General features: G+C 40.6%; 1 protein-coding gene across 1 annotated transcript in view; it reads left to right on the top strand.

Moving 5' to 3' along the window:
- The window catches only part of ZNF777 (zinc finger protein 777), a 31020-nt gene extending 5509 nt beyond the window's left edge, over nt 1-25511 (top strand). Inside the window, exons 3-6 of the mRNA XM_058297554.2 lie at nt 621-747; nt 6155-6268; nt 20823-21074; nt 24223-25511. Of these exons, the coding sequence (XP_058153537.1) occupies nt 621-747; nt 6155-6268; nt 20823-21074; nt 24223-25379 (1650 nt within the window). The 3' untranslated portion in view covers nt 25380-25511. The remainder of the gene's footprint in view (nt 1-620; nt 748-6154; nt 6269-20822; nt 21075-24222) is intronic.

Genomic DNA, 25511 nt, shown 5'->3' with positions numbered 1-25511 from the left:
ACGTTTTTATCAGTTGACTTATAAATCATGATAATGCTGATGAAATTTCAAGAGGTATCCTAAAAAACTAGAGAACAGTTATATTTTAATATTATTTTGTAGAAGATTCTGAAAGAACTTGAATGTGGACCAGATTTCTTTCTATTCTTCTGTGCTGCTGTCCCTTTTCACAGCCTCATATAGGGAAAAAACTTAGACTGTATTCTCTGCCAGCACTTCTCAAATTGTAGTGTGCGTATGAATCACCCGGGGATCCTACTAAATGCAGAATTTGATTTAGTTTAGGATGGGGCCTGAGATTCTGCATTTCTAACAAGTCCCCTGGTGGTTTCGTTGCTACTTGTCCTCAGACCACTTTAGACTGGCAAGGATTCTACTGTCATAGAGGAAATGAATCAGAAAAGATGAGTCCCTCATTCTCTGGCGCCAGGACAGTGACCAAAGTCTGGCCAGATTTCTAGAGAGGTCCTAGGTGAAACTCCAGAACTGTGCATTTGGGCCCTTCCCATGCCTGTCTAAGGAAGAGATGCTTGAGCTATTCTTGCCTTGGTATTTGACAGCCATGGGGCCTGTGACTGGCTTCCAGTTGGTCAGAGCCAAGCTTGTGTGTGTAATTTCAGGTTCCTGTGACCTTCGATGACGTTGCTGTCCATTTCTCGGAGCAGGAGTGGGGAAACCTGTCTGAGTGGCAGAAGGAGCTCTACAAGAATGTGATGAGGGGCAACTATGAATCTCTGGTTTCCATGGGTAAGGAGAAGGCTTCACTTGTTGAGAGCATCGTTGCTATCATTCTGGGGCTAATTTGGGACCTTTAGGAGTTCTGAACTCCAGTAGGACCAAGAGTAGAAAAGAAGAAAAACTGAATTCTTAACATTAGAGAGCATCAAAACAGGTGTACTCACATAGCCACATGCATCAGTGCAGCACAAATCAGAGCAGCTCCCAGCCTGGGACACCCTTCTACAGAGAAGCCCTGGAAGGGGGAGAGTACAGACTAGACATCAGTGTTTCTCACCTTTATATTATTTTCCCATATGGACACTATCTTAAAAACTTTAATTTTCCCAGCAAACTGTTTTTGTTAAGGAAAGGAAAAAGAACAGAAGAAAACAGATGTTCTAAGTGCCTACTGTGTACTAGGCCAGTACTTTAAAATGTCACATTATTTAATTCTCACAACCCTCCAGTGAGGAAGCGAGGATAAGTATTTTCACTCCTGTTTTATTCAGTTAACTGGACACTGTCATTTATTATGGACTTATTTCTCAGGTTCTCATTCCCACTGTATAGCTGAGAAACTGTGATCCTTGGGGGTTAAATACTTGGCCGAGATCCCATGCCAGGAAGTCACCATTTCACTGAGATCTGTCTTACCCCAAAGCCTGTGGATTTTTTTTTTCATTATACCTTGCAGTTGTCATTAAGAGTATTTAAGGATGAACTCCTGTGAAAATATACTTTAGTTTTGTAGGTATCCATTTCTCTGATATAGGGAAATTTTGGGGCTTATACAAAAAAGTTAAAAAACAAACGTTAAATGTACTGTTGTATAGAAACTTTGATTCTTGCTAGAATTGTGTTAAAATACAAACATACTTTGAAAATTCAATAAATTAAATCTGTATAATAAAAAATACCCCTCCTTCCTCATCCCTCTCCCCAGGGCGACTGCCATGAACTTTTGGCCTCTATTCTTTCTCATCTTTTTTTTTTTTTAAAGCAGTTTTATTGAGATCTATTCATATACTGTGCATACAGTTCTTCCTAAGTGTACAATCAGTGGCTTTTAGTATATCACAGAGTTGTGCATTCATCACCATAATCAATTTTAGAACATTTTCATTACTCCAAAAAGAAAAAACTCCTACATGCTAACAATCACCTCTCAATCCTTCTATCCTTCCTCAGGCATATGTAACCACTAATCTAATTCCATTTCTATAAATTTCTTTATATTTACATTTTATATAAATGTAATCAAACAATATGTAGTACTTTGTGCCTGGTTTCTTTCACTTAGCATAATGGTTTTTTTCCCAAATTATTGTAATTTTTTTTTTTTTAGTTAGAGAAGTTGTAGGTTTATCAAAAACTTATGTAAAAACATATGTTCCTATATACTTCCCCTATTTTTTTTTAAGATTTATTTATTTACTTCTCTCCCCTCCTCCCCCCACCCTGGTTGTCTGTTCTCTGTGTCTATTTGCTGCGTGTTCTTTGTCCACTTCTGTTGTCAGCGGCATGGAAATCTGTGTTTCTTTTGGTTGCGTCATCTTGTTGTGTTAGCTCTCCTTGTGTGTGGTGCCATTCCTGGGCAGGCTGCACTTTCTTTCGCACTGGGCGGCTCTCCTTACGGGGCGCACTCCTTGCACGTGGGGCTCCCCAGCACGGGGACACCCCTTTGTGGGAGGGCACTCCTTGCGTGCATCAGCACTGCGCATGGGCCAGCTCCACACGGGGCAAGGAGGCCTGGGGTTTGAACCGCGGACCTCCCATGTGGTAGACGGACGCCCCAACCACTGGGCCAAGTCCGCTTCCCTTCCCCTATTGTTGACATTTGCGTTAGTGTGGTCTTGGATGAAAGAATATTAAAATATTACTGCTAACTATAGTCCCTAGTTTACATTAGGTATTTTTAGCTCCATATAGTCTCTGCCTTTTTTTATTAATTATTTTTTATTTATTTATTTATTTTTAAGATTTATTTTTATTTATTTAATTCCCCTCCCCTCCCCCGGTTGTCTGTTTTCTGTGTCTTTTTGCTGCGTCTTGTTTCTTTGTCAGCTTCTGTTGTCGTCAGCGGCACGGGAAGTGTGGGCGGCGCCATTCCTCGGCAGGCTGCTCCCTCCCTCGCGCTGGGAGGCTCTCCTTATGGGTGCACTCCTTGCGCGTGGGGCTCCCCTACGCGGGGGACACCCCTGTGTAGCACACACTCCTTGTGCGCATCAGCACTGCGCTTGGGCCAGCTCCACACGGGTCAAGGAGGCCCGGGGCTTGAACCGCGGACCTCCCATGTGGTAGACGGACGCCCTAACCACTGGGCCAAAGTCCGTTTCCCCCTTTTTTTTTTTAGGAGGTACTGGGGATTGAACCCTGGACCTCATATATGGGAAATGGGTGCTCAACCACTGAGTTACAGTCGCTCCCCAGCCTCCTATTATTTATTTTTTTTTTTAATTTTTTTATTTTTTATTGACTTTGTAATAATATTACATTAAAAATATATATGTGAGGTCCCATTCAACCCCACCCCCCCACCCCCCCTCTCCCCCCCCCCCAACAACACTCGTTCCCATCATCATGACACATCCATTGGATTTGGTAAGTACATCTTTGGGCACCTCTGCACCTCATATACATTGGTTCACATCATGGCCCATACTCTCCTCTATTCCATCAAGTGGGCCCTGTGAGGATTTACAATGTCCGGTGATTACCTCTGAAGCACCATCCAGGGCAGCTCCATGTCCCGAAGACGCCTCCACCTCTCTTCTCTTCCTGCCTTTCCCCATACCCTTTGTCCATTATGTCCACTTTTCCCAATCCAATGCCACCTCTTCTATGTGGACATTGGATTGGTTGTGTCCATTGCACCTCTATGTCAAGAGGAGGCTCAGATTCCACCTGGATGCTGGATGCAATCCTCCCATTTTCAGTTGTAATCACTCTAGGCTCCATGGTGTGGTGGTTGTCCTTCTTCAACTCCATCTTAGCTGAGTGTGGTAAGTCCAATAAATCAGATTGTAGGTCAGCCTCCTATTATTAACACCTTGTAACAGTGACACATTTGTTATAATTCATGAAAAAACATTCTTATATTTGTACTACTAACTACAGTCCATTGTTCACAACAGAGCTCACTGTGTTATACAGTCCCACTTTTGTCTTCTAATTTTCCTTCTAGTAACATACATGACTCAAAACTTCCCCTTTCAACCACATTCACAAACATAATTCAGCACTGTTCATTGCACTCACAATAATGTCCTACCATCACCCCTATCCATTTCCAAACATTTAGAGTCAACCTAAACAAAAATTCTGTACAAATTAAGCATCAGCTCCCCATTTTCTGTCCCCATTCTATCCCCTGGTAATCTGTATTCTAGATTCTAACTCTATGAATTTGCTTGTTATAATTAATTCATTATCAGTCAGATCATATAATATTTGTCCTTTTGTGTCTGGCTTATTTCATTCAACATAATGTCCTCAAATTTCATCCATGGTGTCACATGCATCGGGACTTCATTCATTCTCACAGCTGAATAATATTCCATTATATGTATATACCACATTTTATTTATCCATTTATGAGTTGATGGACACTTGGGTTGCTTCCATCTTTTGGCAATTATGAATAATGCTGCTATGAACATGGGTGTGCAAGTGTCTGTTCAAGTCCCTGCTTTCTGTTCTTCTGGGTATATACCTATTAGCAGGATTGCCAGATCATATGACAATTCTACACTTAGCTTCCTGAGGAATCGCCAAACTGTCTTTCACAGTGGCTGCACCACTTTACATTCCATCAGCATTGAAGAGTATTCCAGTTTCTCCACATCCTCTCCAACACTTGTTTACAAAAAATATTTTCTCCCATTAAGTAGGCTGCCTTTTTACTTTCTTGACAAAGTCCTTTGAAGCACAAACGTTTTTAATTTTGAGGAGGCCTCATTTATCTGTTTTTCCTTTTGTTGCTTGTACTTTGGATGTAAAGTCTAAGAAACCATTGCCCACCACATGATCTTAAGATGCTTTCCTACATTTTCTTCTAGGAGTTTTATAATCCTGGTTCTTATATTTAGGTCTGTGATCCATTTTGAATGAACTTTTGTTTAAGGTATGAGAGAGGGGTCCTCTTTCTTCTGGATATGGATATCCAGTTCTCCCAGCATCATTTGTTGTAGAGCGTGTTCTGTCCCAGGTGACATGGTGGCCCTGTCAAATGGCAATTGGTCATAAATGTGAGGGTCCTCATCTTTTTTTATGCGTATGAAAACAAACATGAAGGCACTCATGTACATGCAGTTCATGGTTTACAAAAATAGGATCGTTCACTTAATTTTACTTAATTATATGTCATAGACAACTTTCCATGTCAGAACCTGACCTGCTTCTGCAGATGGCACAGTATTTCAGATGAACCAACAGGCATTTAACCTTTCCACAGTTGAACTATAGGCTGATTGTGTTCTTTCACTATTAGAGTGTTGTGATACACATCTCTGTATTTTTGTGTGCTGTCATGAGTGTTTCAGTAAGTAGTCCAGATCCCAGGAAATGGAACTGCTCTGTCAAAAGGATGCGCATTTACAGTTTTATGGCTTCTGTCAGGTTGTCCTCCAAAAGGCCGAACCAATTTATGTTTATACAACTATGTATGAAGATGCCCATTTCTCATACCCTGGCCTACACCGATGTCTTTCTATTTTAAATCTTTGTCTTTTTGATAGGTAAAAAAGATACCTCATTATTTTAAATTATATTTCTTTGATGATTAGTGACCTTTTGCATCCTTTCTTATGTTTACTGACCATTTGTATTCTATGAATTACCTCTTCATATCTTTGTTGGTTTTTAAAATTTTACTAATTGTAGGGGCTCCTTATATATAATTATGTATATTAAATATATATATATATAATTTTTCCTCCAACTCTCTCTTTTGGCTTTCTTTCCAAAGCACTTTAAACTTTTTAAGTAATGAAATCTATCCATATTTTGTTTTATGGTTTCTAGGTTTTCTATCAAGATTAATTTTTACTTTATTAAATTGCAAATATTTTGTGCCTTTGTCATAACAAGCCTGATCAGGCATCGGCCATTTGTGAACAACATGAACCTCAGATGCTAGATGGGCCAATTTTCATTGGTAGGTAGGCTGTACCTAGGTACAGGGACCTAGGTAGGTCTCCGCAGGGGAGGCCATGGAATGTGGTTAATACAAGCACACACACACGAACACTCACTTGCACACATACACACATGCAGAATGGGCTCTAAGAAAAAGAGTTAGAAACTTGGCCCGTTTCTTTTCAAACACTGCCAGTCCCTGGTAGAGGAGTCTACTTCTGGTCTCACAATCACACAAGTGACACCTTAGCATCCAATGTGACCTTATCCTATATTTTCTTTCCTTTCTTCTGCTCAGACTATGCAATTTCCAAACCAGACCTTATGTCACAGATGGAGCGAGGGGAGAGGCCACCCATGCAGGAACAGGAAGACTCTGAGGAGGGTGAGACATCCACGGATCCCAGTGCTGGTGAGTGGCTGGGGGGTGAATTCTGCATTGTAGGTCTTTCAGTCCTCAGGAGGCCCCAGCATGGAGCTTCACAATCCAAGGAAGACCCTGGAGAGAGAGATTAGCAGGCTGTGTGCGGGATGGAGGCCGGCATGGGGCCTCCACGGTTGCCAGCGGCCCAGACTATTGGATAAATAAGAATGCCATTGGGTTCATCATCTGCGGGATTTTTAAAATGTGACCAAGCATCACCTTGCTCTTTGTAGGGAATATAATAAATTCAGAGAAAGGCAGTGACCTGTGAGGGTGTTAGTGCTCATGTATCCTGGACTTTCCCACAGAAGGGCCACATCTCTGAGTACTGCAGCTGGTCAGTAGAATGTAAAAAGACAGACATGGGCTTTCCCTGACAAATCCTAAAATGCATGACTCCAGACAGGACAGTGCCTATATGGGGTGATTAGATAGAAGCAGCAGGTATGCATCCCGGTATGACCAATTACAAGGTCATGTAACTAAGAGTGCAGACTCTGGGATCAGGCTGTCTGGATTTGAATCCCAACCTCACTGCTTACTGGGAGCCTGATTTTAGTTGACCTTTCTGGAATGTCAGTTCCTCATCTATAGGATCAGTCCTAATATCTAACCCTGGGGCCTGGCATGTCACAATGGCATAGTAAACACCAGCATGAGGTGTTGTCCCTTTCACAGTGGCCTTATCTGTAGCTCACGTACACTTACACTACTGGTGCCTCCATGGTGCATCGTGGGTTTTTAGAACCCCTGTTTTGGAATTGCCTTTGGACTTGCATCACTTATTTTGAACATCTACAGTGGAAGCAAATCCTTGTCCTTTGTGGGTAGCTATAACATTTGGAAATAGCCAAACATCATCTGTGATCATGTCTGTTTTAAAGAAACCTGGGGAATACAGGTTGGGGCCAAAAGCTAGATTTTGCTTTGAAGTAATGCCATTGGTTTTGGGATCTATGAACTGGCTCCAAGGAGAAGTCTGAGAAATATATTGAGTAGTGCCAACCACATGTACTAAGAATAAAGATGACTTATGAGAGGCAGAACCCCTGTAAAAACACAAGTGCTGGCATGTTTGTTAAGAGAGACCTTGCTAGAAATTCACTTAGAAATGTAAATTGAGGGTTGAGGCTGGTCATCTTGGCAGACAAAAAGATGAGACGAAGATGGGAGAAGGAAGCCAGTAATGGCACATGTCAGAATGATCTTTTGTTTGGAGGAAAATAAGTCTGTAAGGTTTGAGTGGCCACATTCAAAAACAAGGCTAAAGTGGGAAGAGAAAGATATTGGGTAGAAGAAATAAGAAAGAAGAACTGGGAGGCAAAGAATGAGAGTATGGGAAAAGGACTTGTGAAAATCCTAAAATACAGCCTGATGTCCCTTTTGGGGTTTTGTGGTTCAGATGCTGCTCTTGTAGGATTTTCTTGGAGGTGCTGGGATGAGAGGGCTTCAATTTTCCTGCTTTTTACCCTCTCCACTGATGTGCCTCCCACAGAATGGGGCCAGAATCAAAAAGCAAATAACCCTTGCCCACTCTGCCCCAGGCTAGGTTTGTTCTGGCACACGCCCTTGCACAGCCTGAGCTTCTGTTGGGAAGTGGCAGCCTCACAGAGGCTTCCTTGTTTGGCTGAAATGTGCCATTTGTTCCACTGGGCATCTCCAGACCCTTGGAGCCTGGAGTGGGAGGGAGGATAGGAGAGAACATAGGAACTGCTACTACTCTGCAGAGCTGGCCTTCAATTCACATGTCTGTGCTAAACCAAAGGCCCTGGCGTCTGCCTCTGTGGATAGCAGGATTGTTCTTTGAAACTGTAATTAACAGAGCCCCTAATGTACCAGTGATAACTTATCTGTTCATGTGTCTTCTCCTTGGAAAGATGGCAATAAAGCCAGTGTTGGACCAAACCCCAAAGTGATTCCAAGAGGTAGAAGTCTAGAAAATTGAGAATTTTCATAGTTCCAAATATACCAAACATGACAATTTTATGAACTGGTTAAGTAAATTCATTCAACAAACTATTTATAAACCATAGGGATTTTTGGATCCCTAATGGCAAGGAGATGCAAATGTGATTCCTACATTGACCCTGCTTTCAAAATTCTCAGAGCAGGGGGAGCAGTGTAGCTTAGTGGCTGAGCACCTGCTTCCTATATACAAGGTTCAATCCGCAGTACCTCCTAAAAAATTAAAAATGAAAAAATACTCAGAGAAGGGACTTCCATTCTTGGCCCCATAAAGGTGGTAGTAGAGCCCTGGGGAAACCAGGGATCATTTTCACCTTACAAATTAGCAAAGAGTAAAACAAACAAAAAAGCATAGCTGAAATCCGTATCCTCATATGTTACTACTGAGAGTGGATCTAGTTCCCATCATTTTTAGAAAACAATTTTTTCTAGTCTTTAAAGATGCTTTAAGTAAAATGTTGATACATTTGGCCTAATGATTTCCTTTTTGGGAGTATATAGAATCCAAAATATTGGTTAATATGTGCATACAGATATTTTATCACATATAATAGACTGTTATACTGTCATTAAAATAATATTTATGAAGAGCTCTTATGTTTCATTTGTTATTTATTATTTAATTCATCAAATATTTTTTGACTAGGTACCACATTAAGAACTATATGTCCCAGAGATTCTTTTTCCTCAGACATATGCTCTAGTAGAGAGAACTTACATTAACAACCAAAACGCCCCACATATGTGAAAATGCAATTATTAATTATGATAGAATGAAGAAAAGGCTCTTGGGCTACAAGATGTATGGCATGATAGACCTTATTCAGATTGGACGGTCAGAAAAGACCTCCTAGAGCAAGTGGAATTTTTAGTGGAAACCTAAAGAACAATAGGAATTCTGGTTGCTCTGAGGAGATCTATTGGAGGGAGAAAAAACTAGAGGCTCAGAGGCCAATTGGAGACTCTCTTATTACAGTCTAGGCAGGACACCTTGGCTTAGCCCAGGGGGAGAAGTAGCATTTGCAAGATATATTTTGGCAGAATAGAAAGGCTTAGTTGCGGGGGGAGGAGGGTGCTCAATATGAGGAAGAAGGCAGTGAGGTGCCAAAGATGACTCCTAGGTCTTTGGCTTGAGTAACAGGGTAGGTAGATAGATGCCAAGATGAGGCTCAGATTTGGAGAAATGATCAAGAATTCAATTTTGAATGCATTGCATTTGAGAGCCCTCTGAGACATCAAGAAGGAAATGTCATGAAAGCAGCTGAATGAAAGTGTCTAGAGTTCAAAATGGGTCTGAGCTAGAGATGGATATTTGCTGTTGGTTGCATGGACTGGATTAGCTTACTCAGGGAGAGAATAGAGAGGGAGAAAAGTGAGCTACAGATCACATCTTGGGGAGCCCTGGTATTTATAGCAGAGTTGGGGATTTTTAATATATGTCTAGATGGGTCCAGGCATTAGTTTTTTGGTCTTTTTTTAAAGCTTGCAAGGTGATTCTCAAGTGCAGGCAGGATTGAAAACCACTGTTGTATAGAATCTGGAAAGAGAAGAAGGAACCAGAAGAAGGAACAGAGGAGTGACCAGAAGGTGCCAAAAAAATTAAGATAGTGCATCATTGGGTATTTCAAGACAAGAGTGTTTCCAGAAAGGGAGTGTGATCAGCAGTGTTGAATCTTGCTGTATAACCAGGAACACAAAGTCTGAAAAGTGTCCATTGGATTTGCCAATTGGAAATTATCAGTGACCTCAGCAAGATGAAATGTTGGTGGCGTTCTAATCAGGTGATTAGAGTGGGTTGAGGAATGAATTGGGTGGGGGCAAGAAAGTAGAGATGGCACATACTGACAGTTGTTTCAAGATGCTTAGCTGGGAAGCAGATGTGGCTCAAACAACTGGGTTCCCATCTACCATATAGGAGGTCCAGGGTTCGATACCCAGGGCCTCCTGGTGAAGGCAAGCTGGCCTGTGTGGTGAGCTGGCCCACACGGAGTGCCGGCCCATGTGGGGTGCCACCCCATGCAGGAGTGCCAGCCAACGTGGAGAGCTGATGCAGCAAGGTGATGCAACAAAAAAGACACAGAGGAGAGACAATAAGACATAGAACAGGGAACTGAGGTGGTGCAAGAGAATGCTCTCCTCCCTCCCACTCCAGAAGGTCCCAGGATTGGTTCCTGGAACCACCTAATGAGAATATAAGCAGACACAGAAGATCACATAGCAAATGGATACAGAGAGCTGATGATGGAGGGAAGGGAGGGAAATCAATCTATCAATCAATCTTTAAAAAAAAGAAGCTTAGCTGTGTGTGTAGTGGGAAGATGAGGGGCTAGATGGGGAGCTTCTTATTTGTTTAAGGTGGGGATTGATAAAACCTGTTGGGAATGTTGATGAGAGCTATCCTTTGATAGAAGTTAACAGTGTAGAAGTGGAAAATGTAAATATAATATGAAATCAAAGATATAAATAGAAGAAAATTGAATAGAAACATACTAAAATCATATTTTTCTATGCTTTGTTAAATTTTCTAAAGTGAGCATGTACTCTATTCAGTAAAAATATTTTTTAAAAAATGCATAAAGTCTTCCTGTTAAAGGTGGCAGATTGAACATGTGTTTATTCCCACCTCCCAAATCCATCTGGTCAAACCAACCCACTTGGAGGCCATTGCAAGTCCCACCCAAATGTGCAGAACTTTCAATTGTCTTTTTCTTTTTTGAGAAATTGTGAGTTAACAAAACAATCATGCATACCATGCAGAATTCCCATACATAGCCCCACCTCCAACACCTTATTTTATTGTGACCCATTTGTTACAAATGATGGAAGAGCACTGTCATAATATTACAGCTATCTATAATCCATCGTTTATATTTGATGTTTTTCCCACAAGCCATCCTATTACTAATATCATGTATTAGTATTGTATATTTGTTTTAGTTCATGAGAGAACATTCCTGTATTTGTAGTGTTAACCACAGTCCATCATTTACCTTAGGATTCATTGTATTATGCGGTCCCCTCCCTTGTTCAGCCCATCCAAAGCATACTCAGTGGCTCTCAGTTTCATGGCAGAATTGTGCTGTCATCAGCTCACCCATTTCAGAACATTTTCACTAATCCAAAAGGAAAAATCCCATATCCCCCCTTATAGTTCCTCATGAATTTTTAAAATATATTTTTTATTATAGAATTTGTGAATTTATAAAACAATCATGCAAATATGTAGAATTCCCATACAACAACCCTTCACCAACACACCACACCACACTGTGGAACAATGTTACAGATTATGAGATAATATCATCATCAGACTATGACTACTAACTGTGGTCCAGAGCATACATTTGGCATATTTTTTCCATACCCCCCCCATTATTAACATAGTATATCTTTGGCACTGATGCAAGAATGTTACAGTATTGCTGTTAACTATGGCCTATACGTTACATTAATTGTACTTTTCCCATGCTTCTCCACATTCCCACCACCCTGCAATAGTGATGTAAATCTGTTCTAGTTCACAGAAGGACATTCTTGCATTTGTACTATTAACCACAATTCTCATCCACTTCTGGGTTTGGTGTGATTCAGGTTCTAGATTATTCTATAGCTTTCTTTCAGTTGACATTTACATACTTAGACTACCCTTTTCGGCCACATTCCCATTTATAAACCAGCTACTATTCACTATAATGTGTTACCATCTACACTATCCATTTCCACACATTTACAGTCAGGTTAATTAAAACTTACTATATATACGTTAAGCGTCAGTACTCCTTCAAAGCCCTCCTCTTATCTCCTAAACAGCACCCCATTATTGACCCTTAGTATTGATAGAGTATCTTCTTTGCCATTGCTGTAAAAATATTATTACTGTTAACTATAGTCAAAATGTTACATTAGTTGTATTTTTCCCATGAGTTTCCATATTCTTAATATCTTGTGATAGAGAAACATTCTTGTATTTGTACTAATAACCACAGTCGTCATCCACCACTGAAATCACTTTGTTATACAGTCCCTAGATTATCCTCTAGCTTTCTTTCACTTCAGTTGTCTTGAGCGTTTCACTTTTAAATTAAAATGGACAACCAAGAACCACAAGACATTTTTGAAAAGCCTCTAATATAAAGAGATCAAAACAAACAGAAAAATTAATTTAGAGAAAACAGATCATACAGAGAGGGAAAAGGGTAAGTATAAATACATGCACACACACATAGATATCCTTAGAGCAGGGGTTCTTAACCTTTTTTTGTTCTATAGACCCCTTTGCCAGCCAAGTGGAAACCATGTACCCCTTAGTAAGTCCACACTATACTGTATATTATTTAATAAATATAGCACACCTGCACCAACACATACCCACAAGAATAATGTTTTTTTTGAATTTTAGTTCGAACTCAAGGACCTCTGGTTAAGAACCCCTACCTTAGAGTGATAAAAGAAGTGAGTGCATCCATTACACAAAATAAAATGTTTATTTTTTAAAAGAATATAAAGGAACTCTTGGAAGTTAAACATATCTTAATACAAATTAAAAACTCAGCAGTGGTGAAAGATCAAGGTAAGCATATCTTCCAGAAAAATAAAGCAAAAAGACAAAAAGAAAATATGGAAAGAAAAAGTAAAGAATGGAAGTCCAACATCCAGATAATAGGAGTATCAAAGAAAGAGAAGAGCAAACACAGAGGAATTTTCAACAAAATCAAGAAAAATTCCCAGCACTGAAAGGCATGATTTTCCAGATTGAAAAGAGCCCACCAACTGCTCAGAACAACGGGTGAGAATGGACACACACCCTACACACCTCAGCAAGAAATTTCAGAGCATCTGAGGACAAGAGCAGGTCCTACATACTTCCAGAGAGAGAGGGGAGGAAAAGGTTCAGACCAAATAAACAAGAACCCAAATGGCTTTGGACTTTTGAACAACACTGGAAACTTGAAGACAGTAGAACAATGCCTTTAAAATTCTGAGGGGAAACATTTTCCCAACTGAGAATTCAATATCTAGCCAAACTATTTTAATTAAATATGAGAGTAAAATTGAGAGATTTTGAGGTGTTCATGGTCTCCTATGCACTGTTTTTTAAGTCAGAGAAGATGCTTTACCAAATAAAGTAAACCAAGGCAAGCGGATCTGGCCCAATGGAAAGGGCATCCGCTTACCACATGGGAGGTCTGCGGTTCAAACCCCAGGCCTCCTTGACCCGTGTGGGGCTGGCCCATGCAGCGGTGCTGATGCGCTCAAGGAGTGCTGTGCCACGCAGGGGTGTCCCCCGCGTAGAGGAGCCCCACACGCAAGGAGTGCGCCCCGTAAGGAGAGCTGCCCAGCGCGAAGAAAGTGCAGCCTGCCCAAGAATGGCGCCGCATACACGGAGAGCTGGCGCAGCAAGATGACGCAACAAGAGGAGCCGCAGATTCCTGCTGCCGCTGATAAGGATGGAAGCGGTCACAGAGGAGCAAGCAGCAAGTGGACACAGAGCGGACAACTGGGGGGGGGGGGGGGGGGGGCGAGAAATTAAAAGAAAAAAGTAAACCAAGGAAGAGGAAGACACTTTGCTGCAGGGGTTAGGTGCTCCAATACAGCAGAGAGGTGGAGGGACTCCCAGGTGACGGTGAAGAGGTATTCGTAGAAGGCAGCTAAGTACCTAGAGGTAACCAGTCAAATTAGAGCACATCAGAAGGTTCCAGAAAAGTTTTCTTCAAGAAGATGCAATTGGTGGCATAGTAAATATGTTTGAATGTTTTGAGGGAGAACTACACAGCGGGCAAGGGGAGAGATTGGGGTTGAATTAATGGTATTTCTAGTGAACTAAGCAAAAGAAAAAAATATTCGCTGTAGGGAAAGCAAAAAGGTTTATAGGCATAGAAAAGTATTTATAGTATGCTACATGGTTCAATTATGAATACTAGTCATATAACCTACTGTAAATACCCGATATTGATATAATCAAAATTACAATGAAACTATACTGGAAGATCAGAGATTTGGAAAAAATGTGTAAGATCTTCATCTCCACCTGTTGAAAGACATTAGGTAATGATTAAAATTGAAAAATCAAGGACCAGCAATGTAAGTATGTAAATTAGAGTTCTGAGTGAAAATGACAGAAGAATCAGCCAGAAGATTTGAAAGTTACTACCTCTGGGGAGCAGAAAATGGGAGGAGAACTTTTTTTGCAGGTCCTGAAAAACTGTTCACGCCCAGGGTTATGTGCATGTATACGTTTTTTAAAAAAGGATTTAAAAGTACATATAGCAAATTTTTAAAAAGTATAACAGAAAGTATACCTATGAGAAGGTTGCAAAGTCAATGTCAACCATCATTTCTTGGCTTTGAGCTAGTAGAGAAAGATAATGCAGCAAACTCTTCTTTACTTTCCAGTAAAACTCTAACGTTTCATTAACATATGTCTTTCCATTTGTATTTCTAAAACATTCAGAAAGAAAAAATAGTAAGAGTCCCCCATAATTCTCTCAAGAGTCAAAAGTTTATTCCTTCCAATTTTATATACAGAGAGTAATATATACACAATATGGTCTTAATTATACAAGTGATCCATAAATACATTCTTGTAAAATATATATGTGTATATTGTTTGGCAACTTGCTCTTACCATAATATCTTTGACATCTTTTTACATCAGAACATGTGAATGTTCTTTTTATTAGCAGACTATATAATATACTGTGTAATGATTTCATAACTTATTTAAATAATCTCCCACTGATGTACATTTAGGGTGTAAGAAGTTTCAGTGATTCAATAAAAATCCTTACAAATAAATCCTTGTGCACTTGTCTGAAACTAGAATTCTAGAAGTGGATTTGCTGGGTCAAGGGATATATACCCCTTAAAATTTTATAAAGATACTAGCTCATGCCCTTCAAACAATTGTACCAATTTATATTCCTTCATCTATGTCTCAGAATACCTATTTCCCACACCTATGTCAATTGTATTATCTTTAAAAAAAACGTATTATCTTTTTAATATTTGCCAAAATAGTGGGAAAAACAGTATTTTGATATTTTCATTCTAATTTCTTTAATTTCGATGTTGGGCATATTTTCATGCCTTTATTGATCATTGGCATTTCTTAATTCTGTGTATTTTGTCCATTATTCTTTTGGATTTTTCATCTTTTTTATTATTGATTTGTATAGGCTTTTAAAATATTAAGGATATTAGCACTTGTCTGTTATATGTATGCAAATATTTTTCCCAATGTGTGATTTACCTTCGTAAATGGTGGGTTTGGTGTGGGCTTTTTTGGTGGTATAGCAGTTTTAAATTTCTCTATGTTCAAATCTACCCGTTTTAAGGTTTTATGCATTCAGATTTATCAGCTATTTTCTTTATGGTGTCTGGGTTTCACATCATGTGTAGAAATACTTACTTGGGTCATTTTATTCAGTGAACACTATGATCACAGGCCTAAGACCTATGAGCTTTTTGAAAACTTATGGAAATATTTGAAATCTGAAATAAAGTATTTTTGCTCTAAAAAACAAAAAGAAAATTGCAAAGTGAGTAAATGTTTAATTAAATCTACAAATTAATATGTCAGCCTCTTTATTAAATTTAGTGCTCACATACATTGAATTAATTTGAAAACAATTTGTAGGTTAGGGTTTTCCCATCTCACAAGAGTTCTTATGAACAAGTGTGATTACAAAGAGGAAAAACCAGTCACAGATTAAGTAAGTTTCTCTAGCCACATGATCTCAAAGCAGAGCTACAAAAATTCGTTTAAAATATTATTTAGCAAATTTGGAGTTGATGTGGGTTGAGTACACTTAATACGTTTGGTGTCACCGACTGGACAGCTTTCAGAAGGAATATCTAAGGTTCCCCAAGTCTAAGAATAGCCTGTTCTTCAATTCAAAGTCATTAAATTTTTTATACCCATGTCTTTTTTTCTAGTATGATTTCATTTTTTATGTCTAAATTTTTGATCCATCAGGAATTAATTTTGATGTAAGATATGTGAAGGTAGTTTTTTCTTCTTGTCAGCAAACCAGATGTCTGCACTCCTTTTTTTAAAAAACAACAACAAACTTTTGCAATACTTTTGAAATGCTAACTTTGATCATAAACTATGTTCCCACACTGTGCTTCTGTTAATTTTTTAAAATGGAAGAACAAATGACCACTTATAAATGCAGTTTAGGTAAGACTCTTTCAAAAATTGGGGTGAGGGACCTTTCTGGGGGCAAAAGGGTGGGAAACAACTGGCTTACCCACTGTCTAACAAATGAGGGTACATGGAAGTGTGTAAATTTTTAGGGAAAGAAAGAGTTACATGTCTTCAAGGAGGAGGAGAAAAATGCTTGGGGTTCAGATAGGAGTGTGAGGACATTGTTAGATGTTTTGTGGAGTGGGAGACATTTGAATGGAGGTCTTGAAGTAGGGGTAGGTGTTGGTAGGCAGTGGTCTTCAACCTGGGGTACCCATACCCTTGAGGGTACAGAAAGACTTTCGACGAGTATGTACAACAGATGGTTTTAAGGACTCAGTGTCGAAGTCCTTAATCCACCTGTTCTCATTCATGGAACTGATCAGCTGAGAGCACACAATGCATATGGTCCCTGAAATTAGATTCTTCTCTCCTACATCTCTCACTACTGAAAAAGGGGAGGGTGGGGACCCTCCCATCCATCCCTATCTTACTATGGAATATTTCTCTGAGGTATAAAGCCCTCTGGGTCACCAAACAAAGAGACAATCCAGAATTTGGGGGCACATGTCCAGAAATGCATCATTAGAGCCTGGATGACAAATTCTTTGACAAGTTAGATCATTTGCAGTACTTTGCTTTCAACAAAATTGACGAACCTAATCAAGTTGTCAGCTAATCATTAAAAACAATTTGTGATATGTTAACCATGTGATTTTGTGACATATAATTCAGAAGTTCAAAGCATCAAGTGACAGTTCCATAGCAAAACTCCTTCTATACCATCTCCATATTAATGCAAAGGAGGCTTCCCAGTGCTTGCATTTCTAAAAATGAAATAGAAAAATAGAATTAATTCTGAACTCTGACTCACTCTAGCAAAAAGAATACTCTCAGATAAGTGAATTAATTGGAAGAAAAAAATGTTTACCTATCCTTGAAAGAGATATATTTCCAACAAGATTTTTGTTTTCTATCTTGAATAATTGTTTATCATTCTGTAGTAATAATAACTAAGTATTCCTGAGCCGCTGACAACAACAGAAGCGGACAAAGAAGACGCAGCAAATAGACACAGAGAACAGACAACCGGGGTGGGGGGGGGGGGAGGGGAGAGAAGTAAATAAATAAATCTTAAAAAAAAATAACTAAGGATAGCTTAAGTCAGGAAAAAAATTAACACTTAGAGCCTAGAAGTAAAGGCAAAATTAAAATTTTAATTTATATATGTATTTTTTTGGTGGACAGGCAGATAAGGTGATCATGAAGGAGTTCCAGGTGAAAAAAATATCTTCTAATTAGATAAAGTTCTTGGGAAAAGTGGAATGAAAATAGAAGGTGATATAAAAATTTCAACTGTCAAAGAAGAACTTGTTCATGTATTTTTAAATGAATAACGGTGGATTTTAAATTGGGCTTTTAGAGTTCATTGGCTACATTAAAAAGAGGGTGGTGGGAGCAGATGTGGCTCAAGTGATTGAGCTCCCACCTCCCACATGGAAGGTCCTGAGTTTGGTTTCCAGTGCCTCCTGAAAATAAAAAAACAAACAATGCACAAAAAAATGAAAAATCAACTCAGGGAAGCCAATGTGGCTCAGTGGTTGTGCCTAAAAAAGGGGGTGGGTGGAGGAGCAGGTGTAGTTCAGAGGTTGAGCACCTGCTTCACATATACAAGGTCCCAGGTTCAATCGATGATATCTCTTAAATTAAAAAGGGGGGGGGCTGGAAAGTTTTATTTTTAAATATCACTATTTACAATACCCCAGAAATTATATCTTTTGCAGTTATTGGTACATTTTATACATTTATTCAAAAAGGTACAAAGAGGTACATCGTTTTTGACAATTATTTTAGGGAGTAGACAAGCAAAATATTTTAAGGAATTTGAAATTAGGGAAGATATTTTTCTGATGCAGGGGTCACAATCATGTTTCTGGAGGGAACATAATTTAAGAAAGAAGAGAAAAGGGGGATAACTGATGGAACAGAATTCCTGGGAGGAAAAACTAGGGTGCGGTAAAGGAAACAAGCAGAAGATTTAGGTTAAAAGAGGAGGGAGGAGGACACTTTCTCCTAAGACTGGAGAGAAAAGGAGGGTACAGATGGTAATTTTGAGTTAAAGCAGGAGGAAACCAAGGCTTTAAATGTGGGTGACTTTTTAAAAATAGAGACTAGAATAAAGACATCTTTGGAGAGTGGAAGACTCAGTTTTAGGAAAAGTAGAAAAGGTCTACATTTAAGGCTGTGGGGAATACAATGTGGAGGCATTAGAGCTGCTTTATAGTCAGTCTACATCCAAAGGATTTGAGTTGGCTAATCAGCAAGCATCAGCAAGAACCTAATTTTAGGTCATATGGCATCGGTTTAGAGCATTAAAATTAGTTGGTCCGATTTCTCAGTGATGAGCTTCACTTCAGATGGAATGACAAGGAAATATGGCAGAAGAACAATGAGGAAGTTTCACGAGGGCAAGGATTATATCTGTTTTGTTCATTGGTTTCCTGGTTTCTTTTTTTCCCTCCATAGCACTTACCAGTTTCTAACATACAATATAATTATGTTTCTTGTTTCTTTCCTTTTCCTACTAAAATGTAAGATTTATAAGGGCAGGAACATGTGTTTTGTTCACTGATGGAGCCAATCCATTAGTACACTGCATGGTAAACATATGAGTTGGTGTTCAATAAATATGTTGAATAAATGTTGAATGAATGAATGAATGCTTATGCATTACACATTTATCTAACAGTGATTTTCCAACTGTAAGGGGGTTTATGCTGGCAGAACTCTACCCATATAGAAGAAAACAAAGTTGAACCCCTACCTTACACCATATACAAAAATTTTAAAAAATATCCAGATGACTTAAAGACCTAAATATAAGAAATAAAATCTTTGGGATAAAATCTAGGAGAGCAGATGTGCCATTTAGGGCCATAAAGTACCTTCTCAAGTAAGACAGGAAACCAAGAAGCATAAAAAGATGGACACATTTGACAATGTATAAACTTTTTTTTTCTTTTCCATGTTTTTTTTATTGGCTTTTTTTTTAAAGATACATAGATCACAAAAAAAGTTACATTAAAAAATATAAGAGGTTTCCATATACCCCACATGTATAAATTTTTAAAAAGTTATATGGTAAAAGGTGTTACAAATATGTTAACAGGCAAGTCACAGATTTGGAAAAAGATATTTATAATGTAGATAAAAGAACACATCTGTAATGCAGGAATCAAAGAATTCTTATAAATTGACAATAAACAACAACCTAATTGGAAAAGAGGCAAAAGATATGCATACACAATGAAATAAACCACTGTTTTGTTGAGATATAAAAAAAATGGTTATTGCAGTATTGTTCACCATAACAAAAGATTGAGAACAAAAAGTGAATGTTTTTCAAAAGGAAATGATTGAATAAACTACATTATTAACCTTACCATGGAATATGTGCAGCTTTAATAATGAATGCATTAGCCCTATAGAAATTTATTTGAAGATATTCTACAAGATATTTGAAAAAAGAAAGGTATAGAGGAGTATGTATAATGATTTTATTTTTTAAGACCAATAGGCAAAAAATAAAAATATAAATGTATATGATGTAAATGATGACACAAAAATACTAAGTTAATTATAAGAGTTATCTGGGAAGAGAAAATGATGAAATGAGAAGTGAGGGGAAAGCAAATTAAAAGGAAAAAACTGCACTAAAAAACAAAAGTGTATGTTATCTCATTTATGAAAAATTTTGTTATGTGTGTAATGAAACATTTGAATTTCATCTGCAGACCTTTAGGCAATTAAAATAAACATTGCAGGGCACTGTGTGTAATAGGATATTGTTTTTTAAAACTATTAAACATATATCAGTGTTTGTAAATGTGGGCAAGGCAAAGGAATGGAAGGCTATCTTGCGTCTATTAGAGTGGGTCTGAAAGGATGTGAGTGGCTAGAGAGAATAGATTTTTCTTTACACAACTCGATTGTGAGTGATTGAGAGAGAGGGAGAGAAAGAATGATAAAGAGACAGAGAGAAATTGTATTTGTTGATTTAGGCTCGTCTAACCTGGGAAAAGGAATTAGGATCCATTAAAAACCCTGATGATGCTGAATATTTTTAAAAATGTGCGGGTCATGGAAAACAAATTCTGCATCTATTTTAACTTTACTCCAGTTTTTACTGGTCTTCAAGGCTATAAAATGTCCAGAAAAGTTTGTATTTCTACTTTCTGCTACCTCAAAATCGTATTTCTTCAGGGTTTCTAAAATAGGAATTTTTGAAATGTGGGTTCTAGAACTGTAGAAACCTCAGCAAATGGAATGAAAGTGTTCTGGATTGTTTTTTCCTCCTCCTTTCCCCCTCTCCCTCCCCACCTCTCTCAGCCCACGACGGGATCGTGATTAAGATCGAGGTACAGACCAACGACGAGGGCTCAGAAAGTTTGGAGGCACCTGAACCCCTGATGGGCCAAGTGGAAGAACATGGCTTTCAGGATTCAGAGCTGGGTGACCCCTGCGGAGAACAGCCCGATCTGGACATGCAGGAACAAGAAAATACATTGGAGGAGTCCACGGAAGGCTCCAGTGAGTTCAGCGAGCTCAAACAGATGCTGGTGCAGCAGAGAAACTGCACGGGTAAGTTCTGTGCAGGGGCCGCGGGGAAGCTGGTGTGAGGAGCCCTGCAGATAGCTCCCACCCACCTCCCATGGTTTCCTTCAGAGAGGCAGTTTGACAAAGGTGGGCCTGGCAGGTGGGAAAGTAACCAAGCCTGGCCTGCAGTGTAGGCTTCCTGACACTGGATTTTTAAGAATCTGTCTCCAGGCTAAAAAAGAAGTTGGTAAAGGGAAGGACCAGAAAAGATATTCCAGATCACACCTCCAACTCCCTCATTTTACTGGCAGAGAAAGGTCACGTAAATTGTCCAAGGTCACACAGATAGTGGCAAAGCTAGAACTTCAGTTTCCCAACTTGTCCTTGATAGTTCTTTTGTTCCACTAGAAGCCTCTATTAACTTGACGATTTTAACCCTTGGAGTACATTTTTTTAAATGACTGATTGTACTGTCTTTCCCCGGTAGAATCTATGTGTGTTCTGCGTTTTTTAAATGGTAACCTCAGGGTCACCGTTCTGCACACTACTGATGCTTGTCAGTAGAAGGAGAAACAGTAAGGAGGTAGACTCACAGTGGCATGATCCCAAGACATATTTTGTGATAGATTTTCTGATGCTGAACCATCCTTGCAGTCCTGGGAAGAGCCCTACTTTATCATCATGGTGGTTTTTTTTGTTGTTGTTGTTTTCTTTAATGCACTACTGGATTTAGTTAGCTAATATTGTATTCAGGAGTTGTACAACTATATTCATAAGTAAAATGAACCTGAACTTTTCTCGAATCATCCTCTAGTTTTGGAGACAAGATTATACTAGACTTGTTAAATGAATGGGGCAGCTTTTTCTCTTTTTCTGTATTCTGGGGGGGAAAAAAGAATAAGATGGGAATTAAGTGTGTTCCTTTAAAATTTGGTAGAATTCACCTGGGTTTTTGTTTTGTTTTATGTGTATTAAGCAGTATATCAATTTATGTATTATTTAAATTGAGAAATGTATCACATTGATTTTATTTGGGTTTTAGAAATTATTGTTATGGTGATAGCTTTTAAAATGTTTCATTTTATCCATAGACAGTTCCTCTGCAATTAGCCTTTTTTTTGTACTTAATAAAATATCATGGACACTCTTCTTGGTCAAAAGATCTGAATCTAACTCCTTATTTCTTTAATAACTGCATGATATTCTAGAATTTTTTTAATATGCCACATTGCTTTTCATAAAATAATAATGAAATGCACAAGTCAAATTATGTGTGGATGGTAAATTGAGAGCTTCACAATATAAATCCCAAAGTGCCATTTGAGCATTCTCAGTAATTCTAGTAGAACCATAGAAAGTTACTAAACAGTAGTTTGTGGAATTTTGAGTCCTGAATTTTAGGGTCAACTGTTTCTTAAGATTTCATTTAAACCCCCCCCACACACACACACACACATACAACTTTGACACTCAGGTAGAGTTAAGTCCTCTTAGGTCTTTTTTTCCGCATCTTTCATGAACTCTGTATTTTTAGGATAATCACCAGAATAATTAGGTATCAGCCTATTAACCTGTCTCCTCCCTCCTGATGTTTTAAACATATTGAGTCACTTCCTGCTGAGAATCCTAACAGTATGGAGGCAGCATTGTCATATGGCAAGAGTATTGAGCTGGGACTCAGCACCCCTGGCTTTTCATTTTAACACTGCAGTTTACTAGACTGAGAGTAGAAAAAAGTGCTATGGCCTAGGAGTCACTAATAAAGTTACAAGATTGTGGCCAAGTCACAAACATTGCTAGCTTTAATTTCAGTCAGAAAAGGGGATAGACTCGATGATCTCTAAAATGCAAGCTCTGAAAAGGTCCATGACTTTATTTACCTTATTTGGATACATCACTTGATATCTCTGAGTCTTGGATTCCCCATCTATGAAATGGGGATAATTTTTGCTTGACTTATTCTATAATATTGTGAACATGAAAAGAGAACAGGTGTGCAAGTACTCTGAAAAAGTTCATGTTTGTTTTTAAGGATTCTGCAAATGCAGACTATTATTACGCCTTCCTTCTCACAGATGGTCTCAAAGAAGTGAGTGACTTTCTCATAATCACACAAAGTCAGTGCTAAAAATAGAGACCTTCAATTAACAGTGTTTACAGAGTGCCAAATAAGTACAAGGCCCTTGAGAAAATCCAAATGATAGTAAGATGCCATTCTTTTCTCTAAAACTTACATGCGCGTAGGCCACTGTAGCCTTCGCATTGTTTAGGTCCTAAAGGGCCGGGCCAGAAAGTGGTGGGTTGGGAGTGGGAGGACAGTAATCAGTCAGAGGTGTGCACTGCACACAGTGAGAGAGGCAAAGAAAAACCATCCAGTCCCAACTTCAAGGTCGGAGGCATGTGACTGCAGGTGAATCATACACACGAGATGCCACAGCTTCCTGAGGAGGCCACACACAGAAGCTGTGGATTTAGAGAAGGGGTGGAGTCCTGCAGGCAGTGATAATCAAGGAAAGTTTTAGGGAGAAGACAGGCTTGGAGTGGGGTGTTAAGTGATGGGTACAATTTGGAGACATGGAGAATAGGGGGACGTTCCTGGAGGGGAGTGAGTAAAGGTAGGACAAGGAGAAATTCCCAAGTGAGTTCTGGAAAGTAGACCAGTCTGACTGAGCAGAGCTCATGTAAAGGAGGCTGTAGAAGAGAAAAGCGAGAGAATTCTATGCATGTAGACCCTTTTGATACAGATGTCAGAAATCTAACCCTTAAAGTAGCCTAAATGGAAGGAAAAGCAAAGATACTTATCAGCTCAAATAACCCCTAAATTCATGAATGTCCAACTTCAGGCACAGCTGGATCTGGGTGCCTCTATTGGTTTTCTTTCCTGCTGGTCACTGCTCCCTTAGCAGCTTGGGAGAATGGGCACGGGCAATGGCCAACTTCACATGGTGACCATCAAGACCATTTGGCTTGCTTCCTCCACGATAAAATTCCAGGAGAGTACTCGGATTGGGTCGCTGCTCATTCCTCTACCAAACACCGTGGCCAGCTTGGGTTACGTGCGCAGACCCATGGCAGTGGGAAGCAGTGGTTTCCCCAGAGAAGGAATGTGGGCGACAGTACGGGTAAAGTGTTGGTGGGGATGGCGGCAGGCAACAGCTAACATCGTCTCTCTCTCTCCCTGTCTCTGGAGCAGAGGGGATCGTGATAAAAACGGAGGAACAAGATGAGGAGGAGGAAGAGGAAGAGGAAGATGAGCTTCCCCAGCACTTGCAGTCCCTCGGGCAGCTATCTGGGAGATACGACGCCAGTATATACCAGACCCCGCTGCCGGGGGAGATGTCTCCCGAAGGCGAGGAGAGCCCCCCACCCCTGCAGCTGGGAAACCCAGGGGTGAAGAGGCTGGCGCCCAGCTCTCACGGAGAACGGCACCTCAGCGAGAACCGTGGGTCCTCCAGCCAGCAGCAGCGGAACCGACGCGGCGAGCGGCCTTTCACCTGCATGGAGTGCGGCAAGAGCTTCCGGCTGAAGATCAACCTCATCATCCACCAGCGCAACCACATCAAGGAGGGGCCCTACGAGTGCGCCGAGTGCGAGATCAGCTTCCGGCACAAGCAGCAGCTCACGCTGCACCAGCGCATCCACCGCGTCCGTGGCGGCTACTCCTCGCCCGAGCGTGGATCTGGCTTCAACCCCAAACACACACTCAAGCCGCGGCCCAAGTCGCCCAGCTCGGGCAGCGGGGGCGGCGGCCCCAAGCCCTACAAGTGCCCCGAGTGCGACAGCAGCTTCAGCCACAAGTCGAGCCTGACCAAGCACCAGATCACGCACACGGGCGAGCGGCCCTACACGTGCCCAGAGTGCAAGAAGAGCTTCCGCCTGCACATCAGCCTGGTGATCCACCAGCGCGTGCACGCGGGCAAGCACGAGGTGTCCTTCATCTGCAGCCTGTGCGGCAAGAGCTTCAGCCGCCCGTCGCACTTGCTGCGCCACCAGCGGACTCACACGGGCGAGCGGCCCTTCAAGTGCCCCGAGTGCGAGAAGAGTTTCAGCGAGAAGTCCAAGCTCACCAACCACTGCCGCGTGCACTCGCGCGAGCGGCCGCACGCCTGCCCCGAGTGCGGCAAGAGCTTCATCCGCAAGCACCACCTGCTGGAGCATCGGCGCATCCACACGGGCGAGCGGCCCTACCACTGCGCCGAGTGCGGCAAGCGCTTCACGCAGAAGCACCACCTGCTGGAGCACCAACGCGCGCACACGGGCGAGCGGCCCTACCCCTGCACGCACTGCGCCAAGTGCTTCCGCTACAAGCAGTCGCTCAAGTACCACCTGCGGACCCACACGGGCGAGTGAGCCCGGCGCCCCGCCGCCGGCTCCGCGGCCAGGGTGCGCGGGGCCGAGCCCCCCGGACACCCGCCGCGGCCACCCGGGGGAGGCCCGAGCCCACCGGGCGGGGGCGGGGCAGGGCGGACCCAAAGCCCCTTT

This window comes from Dasypus novemcinctus, chromosome 5 (genome assembly GCF_030445035.2).
Source record: "Dasypus novemcinctus isolate mDasNov1 chromosome 5, mDasNov1.1.hap2, whole genome shotgun sequence".
Taxonomy (NCBI): domain Eukaryota; kingdom Metazoa; phylum Chordata; class Mammalia; order Cingulata; family Dasypodidae; genus Dasypus; species Dasypus novemcinctus.
Note: the sequence above shows the minus strand (reverse complement) of the source record. Positions and strands in the feature narration are given on the sequence as shown.